Raw genomic sequence first — 14607 nt, 5'->3', positions numbered from 1 at the left:
TGTGTGATTATCATTCTGAAGAGCATGTGTACTTTTTTCCAAGAGTCTCTCTCTAGCCCTTGAGTGATGAATCTGATTTTTTTCCATGCTGGATTTTTACTGCCTCCAAACTTAACTGTTTTGACATTACAGAAATCCTCTTGTTTCTCCTCCAAAGGTAAATATATATATTATTGCTAGAAATTAGCTCTACCTCACCCACATGACTGGTCTTCACTATTAATCCCAGCTGATGGTAGGGAGGGGCTCTTCTGGGAGGCAGCCATGTGGTGAACATTGAGCACAGTGTTTTCCCCTGCTTCTCTCCTTTTCTTTTCAGACAAGCAAAATTGTTCTATGCTGCCGTAGATATGAACTCCTTGCTGTACTGCCTCTGTCTCTTCTTTTCCAGAAACTCAAGGGCCTGAATTACCAGCTGCGGAGATCTAAAAGCTCTTGCTGAATCTGGATGGAATATGGACAAGGAGATGAATAGCAGAAGGGAAGAAAGAGTGAAGTTGGTTATTTTTCTGGCACATGGATGCAATTACACTCAGTGCATTCCAGAGGCGTTCCTTTGAATCCTGTGCAGGTCTGCCTGCTGTTCCTGAGAGAAAGGAAGAAAAAGGGAGGAAAAGTCTCTCTTGCTTGGAGACGGAATGTCTGCACTTTCAATTCTCTTTTTAGGTAGGTTGGCTTTTTGGTTTTGTTTAGTGTTTATAATCAAACTTCTACGCGCCCTCTCTGCACAACTGAAATTCATTTCCGATGAGCTAGAGGAAGGGATTTGTAAAGAAAAACTTTTATGGAAAACTCCAATTTCGGTGTCGTTTGGGTTCTGATGCTTTTCTTATTGCTTTATTTATTAGCAGATTGATAGCCAGAGATCTTTTAATATCTGGATTCATTTTTTAGAAGTGGTGGGTAAACAGACTCCTTTTGGAATGTGTTTTTCTTGTTTAAAGAGGGCAGTGCTTTTAAGCAATGAACTAGTGAGGGGCTTGAATCTCTTTGGCAAAACAAGGTGAACAAAATGTCTTTGTTTCAGGCATAGTGTCAAATTTGTTTAACTCTGTTTTGATTTTCTTGGGCTTTTGACATTCAGATTTTAAAATAAAAAGGCATTATTGTTTCCAATTGATGCCTAAGATTAGAAACAGATGTGTTGAAGTGCAAGAGGGAGGAGTTGGGGGAAAAAGGATGGTAGAAGGGAGATAAAGGGGGAAGGCAAGAAATGGGAAGAAAGAAGGCTGCTGAAAGAAGGGAAAGAAAAGAGGTAGGGGCTGATTGTTGAATAGGAGAGGAGCGGAGAACGGGAAGGAGACATTAAAGGAAGGGGAGAGTGAAGGCAGAAGGGCTGAAGAGAGTTGTTTGTTAAAGCCATAGCGTATGGAGAGAAGAGTTTGCAGCCCTGAAGTCTTTAAGGGGGTTTGCCTACAAGACTGACTCCGAAGCAGCCTGGGTTTCTGCATCTCCAGAGGCACCGTAATGTGATGAGTGAGCCTCTGTCTCCATTCTGCTCACCAGATTGTGCTGACAGGCAGACAGCTTTGAAATCTGTTGTGGTTGGGCAAAGGCTGTGATTCCTGGGTCCTCCTGTCCCCTGGGACCTGGGTACAGGTGTGAAAAAGTGAGTTGGTCTTTGATTCCCTGGCAAGAGTTGAGCCCCACAGGGTGGTGAACTGATGTGACTGGGCACAGGTAGAATAGAGTTTTTGGACAGCTGTAAAGAAATGTTGCAGGGGACAGCCCTGTTCCTTAAGTCTCACAGGTGTGGAACATGGACTAGCTACATATCTAGATATCTGAAAGACAGGCAGCACTAGTAGAGCTGCTGAATAAATTGTAGAAAAGGTTTTTGCTCTAGGGATTGCTGTCAGCAAAGATTTTATCTGTAGGAGTGTGACAGGGGGCTTGAACATGCTGCAGAATCTGCAGAGGAGTGCAGGCAGTAGTTTGTCCCCCCTGTACATCTGCCTTGGCTGTTTGTATCTCAATATGGTGGAGATAGTGTTTAAAGAAGACTCTAGGAGGTAAGGCAGCAAGGTTAGGATGAACAGCTAGGCTTCTGCCAGAGGTGTCTGGGCTGGGTCAGACCTGCAGAAATGGCCAGGGAAGCTGCTCTGTGGAAATTGGGAGATAAAGGTAGGTTGCTTACCTCACTGATGGAGACAAATGGGAACTGCAGTCTCTGATCCACCAACCCTATTCAGCTGCTGAATATTCCTGTATGTTGAAGGCTTGGAGCAAAAGGAATAAACTGTTGCCAGAGAAAAGGTGCCTTTGGCTGTAATGTAATGACAATTTACCTTTGCATGGCTAGTGCTTCTTTTATCTATAAAACACAATGGGCTTTATCTTCGTTATTCTTATGTCTTTGGCATCTAGGCATCTCCGCTATGCTAGTAACACATAAACACAAAACAAAAGACAGTCCCTGCCCTTAACAGCTTATGCCCTCACCCACGAGTCGAGTTTCTCAGCCTCTCTGTGGGAGTTGTCCAAGCACTGGTGACGGGAGGATAAGTGGCTTCCCAAAGCTCGCAGCAAAACCTGGAATGTTTTGTTTCCTGGTACTACATTAGTCATTGAACTGTCCCTTGTCTTGCCCATGTCTTGTCAACAGATAACTTGGTCTTTCTGCTCTGCGGCCAGCTTCATTCACCAATATTAGAAGCGTGTTCCAGGGAAAAGTAAGGAAATATTGTGGTTCCCTGTTCCTAGATCGTCCTGAAAACAAGGAGGCTGGGGAGTCTCATTTGCTAGCTAGAGAAAGTCTAATTGATTTTCTGCAGTAGAAAGGTATAGAAGTGCCAATGATTGCTTGCTTTTCTTGCTGATAAAGTGAAAGACTAATGTGGAAAAAAGGGTTTAGAGAAGCCAAGCAAACTTGAAAGGAAGGTTGCCTTGTTTGGGTTTTTATTATTAAACATACTAATAGTGTGGCTAATATATATAGTCCTTCTCTTTTACACTGTTTACCTCTCTGGGGCAAGTGAACAGCTGTGTGAGGAGACAGGAGCCAATTAGTGTTAAGGAGACCTAAAACAAGACAAGATGAAAGACTTTCCTAAGTGTGGGCAAGAGCATGACCATGCTTACTTCCCTAATAAAGGCTAGGTAAATGAAGGAGGAAGTAGTGAGGAGTAGAAGGTGATGCATGCTAATGTGTGTGCCTACATGTAACTGTTTGGAACATCTGATTCTCATCTCAGTCCACAGCTGGTCAAAATTGTTTCAAACTCTGTGTAACACACTGCACTCTTAAAAATCAAAATGGAAGTTTCCAAGGGAAATATCTGTGATTCTTCACTTCTGAGTGTAAAAACTTCATAATAAGATGTTGCATTTCTCAGCCAGTAAAAAAACTAGCAAATGCTTTCATTTAAATGTTTTACTCAATTGGTTTAAATTTTCACGTGCTGGAAGTCTCCTTTGCCTTCTTTCACCCCCTCCAAGTCAATTTTGAATATTTTTAATGAGCCTTCCATTAAAGTAAACAGCTAATTTTATTGTAATCAAATATGTTCACCTGGGTAATGCTTATATGCCTGGCTTTGACACTGGTATTACATGCTCTTTCTTCGCTTGTTTGGCTAGTGTATGTGCTCTGCCCTTCAGAAGCCGATGGGTTCAAGATCCAAAGCAGTAGATGTGCCAAGCCAAATCAGTCATCCAGCTTTCTGGTGTCCTGCTATTGGCAGTGAACCGTTACATTAGTGTTAGGGGTTGCTCATAACAATGCACATTTAGTCTGGCTTATGATTGTTTGACAAAGATGTGTTCGGTGTGTTAGAACCAGTATGTTATACAGGGGTGATGTTGCTAGAGTGGGTGCAGCTGTAATAGCAAAAGTACCTTTTGTACTGATGTAGCTGAGCTCTGCCCTCTAAGCTCTGAGGTCAATGACTCTCTTACAGCACTGTCCCAGGGGTATACCGTTGCTGCATTGAACACCAAGACTCTGATTGTTTCACTGCACTGGGAAAAAGGTTGTGGTGCAGATCCTTTCAGTGCCTGTTGGCATGAGCAATTGGGTCTGACAGCATGCATTTGCCTAGGTATTCACCAGACTTCTAGCTTGAAAATCTGTGATGATATGGAAGCAGCTCTGCAGCATTCGGCAGCGGTAGGTCAGCCTGGGGCTGTGCTCTAGTGTACTGACTCTGGCCTTCTCTCCTGCTTTAAGAGCACAGGCAACCTGCTGTGTGCCCTATCACATCTTGAGATCCTTCTCCTGAAACACTTGCAATGCTATGCTCCAGCAAAGCCAAGAACCACTGCAATGTTTTTGGTTTTTTTTTTTTTAAAAAAAGCACTCCTCCTCCCAGTGAGGTTACTGGGAAAGTTTTACATTTTAATGGAATGCTTCTGCTTGGAACTAGTAAAAAGCAAGGGAGACTGTTCTAAGCAACCTGAAAACTAAGCTGATGGATCTTATATTTCTGCTGATTTTCCAGGTATTGCCCAAATTTCTCAGCTATAACTAACAGTATGTAATACACTTGCTATTTCCTAATTTTGTCATGGCTCTTTCTCTGTTGCCTTTGCGTGTTTGTTTCATGGTGTACGTAGAAGCTTGGTGGGACAAGGATTTTACCCCATGTTTTTACAGCACTTAAATAAAGCCTTGGCTCAGGAGTGGAGTATAAAAAGAAAAATCTGTAGCTGTGAAAAGTGATTTTGTGTGTGATTTTGCTGTGTGGATTTCACTTTCTGTGACATTCGATTCTGAAGGAATGCAGGTAACTTCTTGGTGTATTTAGCTTGAAAGACTATTCTTCCAAGGACAGCTTCATATAATTGATAATTGACAACTCATTCTGACATGAAAACTCCAAAAACAGTCAACAAAACATCAATTGTATGCAAGATTCAGCCTGTTGCAGTAGTGTGAATTTAGTTCTAGGACAGGGTAAAGAGCTCTTCAATAGAACACTACTCTAGGAATACCTAAGTAAAGGGAGCAAAGAAAAGCAATGTCCCCATTTGGCACTCCAGGGGGAATTCAAAGGAGCTGGACATAATTGAGTTGCTATCTGACAGGATATCAGGGTTAACACTCCTTGTCAGACTAAAATTCTTCTAAAGCCAGGGGTGGTTTGCATCAAATATTTTCTATCAAGACACTTGATGAGAAATGGCCTATTTTGCTCTAGTAGTGCTTTGTTTTATAAGAAATAGTTTGGATTTTTAGCATCTTAAAAAAAGTTTATTTTGGGGGTTATTTTTATCCTTTGTTTTTTCCATTTTACCATGAGGTAGAAAAGGAGGAAAAAAAAAAAAGGTAACCATCCAGGGTGAGGAAAAGCAGCATGCCAAAGTTGGTTTGAAATTCTGAAGATGAATTCATTTTATGGGAAATAGAGCCGAGGCGGGGAGAGGCAACTTTTCTGAATTTCCCGTGGAAAACAACTGGTGTTTTGCCTTTGTGCCCACCCTGGACCTTGTCTCCTTCATGTAGAATTAGTGGTCTGTTTCTGTGGGATACTCTGGCGCACTTCAGAAGGACACTTCGTGTAAGAGTAGAACAAGCTTCCCAGAAATGTCATTGCACAACTGGCTTGGAGATATCCTGATGTTTATCCTCAGGTTCACAACAAATGCCCCTGTTTTCCTTAAGGCAAATACAGAGCTTTACAGGGAACTTAACAGGTTTGCAATCTGGCATTTGTTTGAGTTTTCAGGAACTGCCTGAAAAGAAATGTAAACAGTCACTCTAACAAAGCCTTGTGTATATTTGAAAAATCTTTTGTGTGTAGGTGTGCTTGCTACACCATACTAAATGATTGCAAGTGTGTGTCCACTACCAATGAAGTGGGGTGCTGCAAGCTGCTTTCTCTGCCTTTTCTCTTCAGAAAGAGTCCCCACAGCCTTAGTCAAACTATACCTTAGATTTCTAGCGAAATCAGTCCCCTGTGTTAGCCAAGGCACTAATCATTGCTTGTGTATCGGTAATGTATTTTATATGCTTGAAGAGAAAGCTTGGCTCATGTGCAAACAATATTGTGCATATCTTGTGTGCACTAATGTGTTACAAAAAAGGCTACTTTGGGTGCAGTGGGAACTTGGTGGTGCGCTGTCTAAAAGATGAATGGGTCTTTTTTTTTTTCCCCCAAAGCTGCTTCTTCATCTGTTTTTAGAAATGGTTAGTTTACAGAAGCAGCCCAGCGAAAAGCCAAGGGTGAAGTCAGGTCATTGAGGTCTGTGAATAGATACTCAAATGACAGGATAACGGAGGATGCAGAAATGGCTGTGCAGGAAGCACAACAATGGAAAATGTGTGGAGTGATGGAAAGCAAAGTCAACAGAAGTGAGGAGGGTGAATTTCGAACTTGTTCATCTCTTCTCCCTTCAATCTGCTTCTTCAGTATTGCTGAGTGGAATAACAACAACCCACCTCTACCAGCCAGGGGTTCAAACCTTGCCTAAAACATGCTTTTCCCTGGGCAGAATACAGAGGTGTATGCAATAGTGACTGGGAGCTCTAGCACTGGCTTAGCAACCCGCAATAAAGTTGGTCCTTTTTCCCAGAAGCTCACTGTCTAAGTACCAGAAAAGGCAACTGGGCAATCTGAGGAGGATGGGTACTGCCCTGCCTCAGCAAAGCACCATTGCGAGGCTTTTCTCAAGCCACTTTTTTGGTACCTCGGTTTCTTCATGTGACTCATTAGGTAGCTCTATCTTTTCTTTGCAACAAGTTGCAAAGAGGACCGAGCAATCGTGGTGGTGAATGTGATAGAAGATCGTGAAACAAGTCCTGTCCTCATCTGCTCCATCTTCTTTAGGAAAGGATTTGGCAGTTTAAAAAGGCAAATGTTGTAACTCGGCATTTGTCTTAATGGGCCAGACCCAGATTCATGATGTCAGAATTGCTGTCCTACAAGAATCAATATACATTACAGTATATTTTCAGCCTGTCTCTTCTCTGTGTAGCTGACATCTATTTTTGTAGCTGGAAAATGAGTATGAAGCCTTAGTATATGTGACTTGTTCCCGACTGATGAGGTAGAAAGGTTGAAGTTCAGCTTAGTGCCTGCAGTTTAATTGCCATTGGTAGGAAAAGGTTGGTGAAAATTTTGTTGTGCTTGTAATATGCATTGGCAGAAGAGAGGCTGCTCTCCTGGAAACAGTCCTTTGAAATGGAGCGTGCACAGTTAGAGGCAACTGATGACCATGACTAGGCTGTATTTGATCTCCCATAATACTGCACTGCTGCTACTTTAGTAGCATTCTTTGTGGTAAGTGTCACACTTGTATAAAGCTTTGGGTAAGTCATTCAGTCCAGCATGGCCATATTGGGCAGAGCAGTATATAAAGTCCATCTAACAGAGGAGGAAGCTAAAGTACGGGTGGGTGCATGCACGCTGCCTAAAGGTAAGGTAGCAGTTATGTTACATGTCTAGAACCCTTGCAGCTCTGACTTAAAGCCACCTTCCTTTTAATATGTCCTCAAACATGGGTAGAAGTAGTGATGGGCAGATCATTGACAAGCAGCTGAATCCATCAGCTACAACTTATCAAGCTGAGGTCTTTGAGCTGCCATCTGGAGGGATGACTTCTAAGTGATGGGAAGGTTTGACTTATCCTTACTTTGTAATAAGATACTTGATAAAGTATTAATGGCTTTTTAGTACCAATGTGCTGAGAAACTCCACTCATGCTGTGAATGACTGCTGTGTTACCAGAAGAACCCTCACAGAAAAGAAATTCTGGACTGTGTGTGTTTAGTCTCTGAATTACTTTGTTCTGCATATGAAAAGGGAAAATCTAGTCTTTCTAGCTAACATATACCTGTGGAGTAGTCATGTGTACTTAAGGTGTCCATTGTGCTGAGCTGCTTGGCAGAGCAGAACCTGGAAGCCAACTACACTAAATGGTAGGTGGGAGTCCCCTGTCCTTCCCTGTGGCTTTTGATAAAGGGGAATATTTGTATGTCTGTCTTAAAGTATGTGCACCAGCGTTCACTCAAAATTGAACTGTTCCTTATAATCTTTTAACCAGCAGCAGTCACATAGTAACTCCAACAATACTGTACTCTGTTAGTGGCAAATACCTCTCAAAGACTGTTTTGTAGAGGGAAATGGTATGCTTTGCTGGAGTATCTGGATATAAAAAAAAAAGCAACAGCTCAGGAAAGCATTAGGGAGTGGTCAATGTATGGGCTGAGAGTCTGGATGCAGTTCCCTGCTCTGATCTAGATCTTGGCAAGTCATGTTGGTTCCTCTGTAGCTCTTTCCATCTGCCTTGCGCCTTTTACTCTTTGGCTATTTAAGCTGTAAGTTCTTCTGAGCAGAGACTGTCTTTCCCTATATGCCTGGATGGCATTTAGTACAAACTGGGCTGGTAAGAGGCCTTTCCAGAACTGGAGTGTGGAAAAAAAAGAGTGGCTTCATTCCCTTCCCTTCTTTGTGCCTCAGCAAATATACCAGAATTAGGTGGTTTTCCAGTATTTGGAATATTTGAGATGCATGCTGGCTGACTCTCATAGCTCAGACTGCTTAGACTATTTTTTTTGTTTCTTAAAGGCTTGTTAAATTTTAAAAGCCATAGAAATGTTTAATATCGATATGAACCTTTATCTGTAGGGTAGGGCTGCAGAGTGCCAGGAAATGGCGGGGTGTTTTTGTGTGTGCAGGGGGCAGTCTTTCATATAACGCAGCAACCCTTGAATATTGAACTAAAACAGTCAGGCACTTCTGGTTTTTGTTTCCAAAAAAAATATTGCAGGGTTTTCAACCTTGAAGGCAAATCACTTTATGACTTCATTGTTTAAATTTAGGTTTTGTTTTGCGGGGGGATCGTTAGACTTACAGCAAAAGCCTTATAGCCCAGGGACTGTCACTTCTGATTACTTCCAGTGACACTTCCAATTATTTCCAATCACAATTCCAGGGACAAGAGGAAAAAGGAGCCACATCCTCCAACATCAGGGCTTTTTTCTGAACAAAGGAACATTTATCAAACCTCTGCAGAAAAAAGGTACAGAGCCAGATTTTGGAACTCTGCTGTGGTAGGGTAATTCCAGAGCAAATCTGCTGAAGTGAAACTCGAAGGCCAGTGTCTGGCGGGGTGCTGGGAATCCTGCTGCGGATCCTGCCTTGTTGAGTAATATTAAGGAAATTGCTTCATTTTCCCCAAGCATTAACTGGCACTAGGACTCATTTCAGTGCAGCAACATGCAGCTTCAGCAAATGTCTGCTAAATGCTCTGTAGGTCTTGTAAGACGTGAGCATGCAGAAGTACTGCTCATGGAAAGCTCAAAATGGGAAACGAGAGTCTGCTGAGGGAATTTGACTGACTTCTAGGTACACAAAGTGAAGAATTTGGTGCAGTGTTTTGTCCAGCGGTAAGCCTATGAGCTATTGTGTCCTTCAAAAAATGAAGCAACACGTGATTGCCAGTGGAAGCCGGAGCACTACCTAATTTTCAGATGTCTCTTCAGAGACATTACTTCAGACTGCTCAAGTGTAAAAACAGTCTTAAAATGGTGTCACAGCTTTCAGTTACACTTAGTGAAGCCTTTCATTTCCTTAGTCATACTGCACTAGGCTGTGAGTGAAGTTGGGCCTGCTGAGTGTAGGGGTTATTAGCAACTGCTTGCTTTATTTGCTTTATAGTTCTTAAAAGCCCCAGCTATGATCAGGGCTCTGCAAACACTGGGGAGACTGTTTTACATTGGACTAATAGATGATGAGCAGCAGACTTGGTGGTCTGACATTAGGAGCCAGATATTAAGCCACCTGAGTCAATTTACAATGGGAGTTGCATACTGGACCCAATCAGATTTTGAAAGCAGCATCAAATGAACGCTTAGCTTCATGTGGTGACTGAGGATCCATGACCCTCTACTTTTAAAATGGGAATGATATGTATCAGTGACCTGGCCGAATGAAGTTCTGGTGATTACTTATTACTGCCATAAAACCCCTGTTGTTGTTCCTCAAGTGGTGGTAGTGTTCCTCATTTTTGTGTGTTTATTCTGGTCTGTGTGGGGTTGGTTGTCACTGAGAGCCACCTGTGCCAGCTCCATCTGTTTTCCTGTAAGGGAAGACTAGTGTATCTTTTTGTAGAACTGATGCTGCTGTAACATACAAACACCGGGTATTATTTGCTACTTGAGCACAAAGCAGCTCACATACATTTCGTCAGCAAAGTTCAGAAAATTCAATTCCAGATGAGCAATTTGGCATTATTCTTGTTCCGAGACCTTCAAAGTAATCCGGTCATCAGCTCTGACGTTTTTGTGGCATTTTCTGTTTTGATGCCTGGAGTAGGTCAATTCCATTGCAGGCATCCATCACAGAATGTGGCTGAGGTGGCACTTGCAGAGGGCTTGGTGCTAATCCCCTAGGAGTCTCAGCATTTTGCATAAGGAACTGTTTTACTGAATCCATCCAGTCTGGAGGGATGTTTCCACAGTACAGCTTTGTCTTGTTCTAATGTGGTCTCTGCTGTGGGCAAGACCCCTCTTAATTTCCATTGTTTCAAGCTCTTGCTTGGAGACAAAGGGCATTTCAACCAGACAAAGCATAGCTTTTTGTGTTGACAAATGCTGTGATTTTTAAATTTCTTTTCAAAAGGGGAATTTTAAGCAATTGCTAGTGCTTTCTGGTCAAAGCAGCATTCAGGATGTCTAGATGCCTTAGTTTGGCCAGTGACTCAGTGATTTAGTAATTCAGGCTCCATTTTTCAGTGCCTGTTAGTTTTGAGTGTCTCCATTTCAAGTGTTATAAAGGGTCAGTACTTCTGAAGATGCAAGTCTAGGGACACATGAGCTTGGTCACACCAACTATGTGCTGTCAGGTGTCCTTTAAGCATTCAAAGTTTTGGGGATGCATTTGGTTTCAAATGCTGGTTTCAACTGCTTTCTGCCTCAGCTGCTGTTCTGTAGAATAAGTGTAAGAGCACTCAAAAACATAGCAACTTTTCCCTTATGAGCTGTAAAGTGCTTTGAAATCACTGTAGAAATGGAGCTGCAAAAGTCCAAAGTGATAGTCTGTTAAGACATGTCAGGCACTAGTTTAATGGGTGAAGATAATGTTGCAGTTCAGGAGTCTTCCCATCAGTGCCACTCAGTGTGGCAAATGGATCCCAACTTATCTGGCTTTGTCAGAGCTCCTTCCGTTTAGCCCAAGGCTACCCCTGGAGTAAATAGAAGAGACAATTCTGCAGCTGTTAGTTAATTCAGACCCAATATGACCTGGTACAAGAAAAGTTCAAAACTCAGAGCTCCTCTGCTCTGGAGCTAATGATCCTGCATTGCACAATACTTTTCCCTCCAATTACTTGAGCTTTCATCTTTTTCCTATTTAGTAATGCCCTGGGCATGTTGCTTCCATTGTGGGATAGCAATGAATACATACCCAATAGTAAAAGGCATTGAATACAGTGGAGGCTGCAGTGTTTCTTTTTCAAGTTGTCAGTAAGCATCTTCCCCTGCCCCATATCCTCTTCCGTGAAAGCACCAGCAGAGAGGAGGAAAGGCAAAACCAGAATGTGAGTGGAACAAACTGGGCCTTATTGCAGCAGATGGAAGTGTTTAGGATGGTATTTTCTGGGTTGTAACTGCTCTGAGGCAGGGGCTGCTTCTTTGCCTGTTTGCACTGTTCCCTACAACACTGCAAACTTGAAAGCTTGCATAGCAACCCAGAATGTCTTAAACCTAGTTTTCTTCCTGCTTGCTGTCTAAACAAGCTGGGCACCAGGTTAGCATCTATTCATGTAATTCTAGAGCATAAATTCATGCAGTGAGAAGGCAGAAAAGTTGGGAACCCAAGAATATTCAGACATCTGAACAACTGTTCAGATGGGATGCTGAGGGTGCTTACTTATTGTGGGCTTATGTAAATTGGGCTTGTTCTGGCCAGATCACAAAGCAGTATCTGCTAGCAAGTTTATTATACTTTGCTAATGGTCTTAACTACTGAGCAGCCCCGTAGTGTGCGGTTAGGATTATTGGACTTCTCAGCATATCTGGATTTTAGCACATTAAAGCTAGAGAAGAAAATGTAACAGAAATCTATCTTACAGGCGTATCTGAGAAAGCTTTGAGAGATCCTGATATACATACAGTGACAGGGATTTTCAAGCAGTCTTGCAGAAAGAACTATGCCCCTCTTCAAAGGCAAAGTTAGAAGGAAATTGAGGGCAGTGTTGAAGATTGCTAGAGTGTATTAGAGGATTTCATCATTGTTATTCTTGCATTCATTTTAATCACTTGAATAAAATCTCTCTTCCAGAAAGACAGCCAGGCTTGGTTTGAAGGCCTCAGGTGGTAAAAATCTCCCATCAGTTTGTCACCAAGATTATACATCATCTGAGTAACTTGACTATTTCTGATTTCAGTTCTTAGGTCTCTCCTATCTATCTTTGCCTTAGCTCCTTGTGCTTTTTATTTAATGCTGGCTTGGCTAGCAAAAGAGATTTACTGTAGCATGAAGCAGACTTATGCCACACCTCGGGTGCTGTGCACCACATGCTTCTACCAAGTGCTTAGGAGTAGTTTACAGTTTTATCTGTTAGGCCTTGAACACAGTTCCTGTAGAAACCTTTCTGAAAGTATGGTACCTGGGCATTTTCAAAAATATCTTCTTAGTTACTTTAATTGGTCCTCTCTTATAGAAAGAGACATTTAAATCTAGGAAACCATAAATACTGTTCTTCAGGTATGTTCTTACATTGGTTTCCTCATCTCCCGGAACAACTAGTTTTTTAAAGGGAATGAAAATGTTGCTTAGATTCATTCTCTCCTTATTTGCCCTCACCTTCTCCTTAGAAACATCTTTAAGCAAAAAAAATGGGGAGAGGAGTTGATTATTCATGCATGTAGAAGGATTTTTTTTTTAACTAGCCAGTTAGACAATATTGGCATTTTGTCATTTGTTTCTCCCTTATTAGTGGTTCTCTGAGGGCTACTGGAGATGTGGACTGTTCCCTGTTCCATTCTTTGTTCCCAGAAACCAATGCACTGATAATTCACACATGCTTAGTTTTATAGAATATAATACTGTGTATGGCACACCCTACCCCAGCTCAGAAATATGTTAAGTGAACAGTAAAAAAAAAAAACCAACTGTTTGCTGTAAGTGATTTACTATTGCTGAAACAGCTATACTGGGCAATTCCCATATACTTTGAAACTACCACTTAATGGAGGCTGTGCTGGGCAGAGGCATGTCCTTTATTTTGACAAAGGCTGCCTTCCCTGGGGAGAATCCTTTGAATGCAAGTACTTTTCATCACTTTGCAATGGCATATGACATGTAAGAACCTTGCCCCTTCTTGTACCACTCCTGTCTTCCCTAGTTGCAGCCTCTCCCATACTATGTGGTGCAAAACCATGTGTGCAGCATGCTTTGCTTCTGGCTAAAGCTTTGCTTTTAGTCCTTTTCCTCAAGGTTGTCCTCTCGGTATTTCCTTTTCTGCAACCACGTGCATGGAAAACCTACCCTAGAAAAATAGCAACTTCAATAGCTGCTGGTGCCCTTTGTTCCAACGGGACGTGCTTTGGGTATGCTGAAGCTTTTTTAACTCTATATGCATATATTCTCTTGAGGTTGGGCTTCATAAGCCTTTGATGGGGTCTGGGATGTTTGCTGTACATCTCCAGATTCTGGTAGTGTCATAGCAGTGGGGTGGAAACTCTTTCTACTGAAAGTACCTGGGTCTGGCACAAGAATATCTTTAGTCCTTGGAAGGGAAATTAATTTCCTGTTCCTGCAAGGGAGGAGCTTATTCAGGGGGGAATTGGCACTGCTTTTCCATCCTTTCTGCTGATTTAAATGCTTCTTCATTTTTTATGATGATCAAGCAGAATGGAGAAAAAAATCTGCTAAAAAAGCAAATAAATTCTGTTTTTCTGAAGCATCTGTATCGGAACTGAGCTCACTCAATACTCTCTTCTTGGAAAGGTATCTTCTAGCACCCTTTCCGTATGGATCTGCCCGGCAGTATGATTTAATTGCCCTGGATTCAGGAGGTTCTTGGCTTTTATTGAGTATACCCGAGTCTCTTCATCCCTTTATGCCTTAATGTCCCAGTCCCAGTTAGTATCATTGTTGTCACACTGGGCCATAAATGCTTTCGTTCATGGAGGGGGGACACAGTGGTCTTGTTACTAAAAATCTATAATCTTATCTGCAAGTGAAGAGTGCATGCAGGGGTGGAGGCTGTCAAAGGGTCTATGACTTGCTCTCACTGGATAAAGTCTGTAAGTAGCCGGGTTCAGACTGGGTCTGAGTTATAGGAGGAAAGGACGGTAGTAGCTGTATATTCCTGATCTTGAGGAAACAGACCTGCTTGTTGCTTTAAATCATTCTGGGGTTTTATTTTTCTGTGTCAGCACTGTCAGAGCCTATAATCCTCAACCAAAAGAGGCCATCCTGCCTTACCAAGAGAGGGACTTAAAGTGAGGAATCCCCTTCAGCAAGGATGTGGCAAGCAGACTGACAATATAAAAGAAAGAAAAAAATATCCTGAGCCAATATGCATAAAATTAGGGCATGATTATGATGCAGAATTAAAAACAAACCATGAAGAGCTCCCTTAGTACAGGGAGCTGGTGGTGCCCCACAATGGGCAGCACTTACTGCCAACCGTGCATTATAACCACAGTAATTGAGCAGG

The 14607-nt window shown here is 42.2% G+C and overlaps 1 protein-coding gene across 1 annotated transcript in view; it reads left to right on the top strand.

Annotated features, from left to right (window-relative positions):
- Nucleotides 1-341: 341 nt before the first annotated feature.
- CLMP (CXADR like cell adhesion molecule) overlaps nucleotides 342-14607 on the top strand; it is a 42077-nt gene continuing 27811 nt past the window's right edge. The window contains exon 1 of the mRNA XM_075172973.1: nucleotides 342-666. Coding sequence (XP_075029074.1) covers nucleotides 639-666 — 28 coding nt within the window. The 5' untranslated portion in view covers nucleotides 342-638. The remainder of the gene's footprint in view (nucleotides 667-14607) is intronic.

Source organism: Calonectris borealis, chromosome 24 (assembly GCF_964195595.1).
Source record: "Calonectris borealis chromosome 24, bCalBor7.hap1.2, whole genome shotgun sequence".
Classification (NCBI taxonomy): Eukaryota; Metazoa; Chordata; class Aves; order Procellariiformes; family Procellariidae; genus Calonectris; species Calonectris borealis.
Note: the sequence above shows the minus strand (reverse complement) of the source record. Positions and strands in the feature narration are given on the sequence as shown.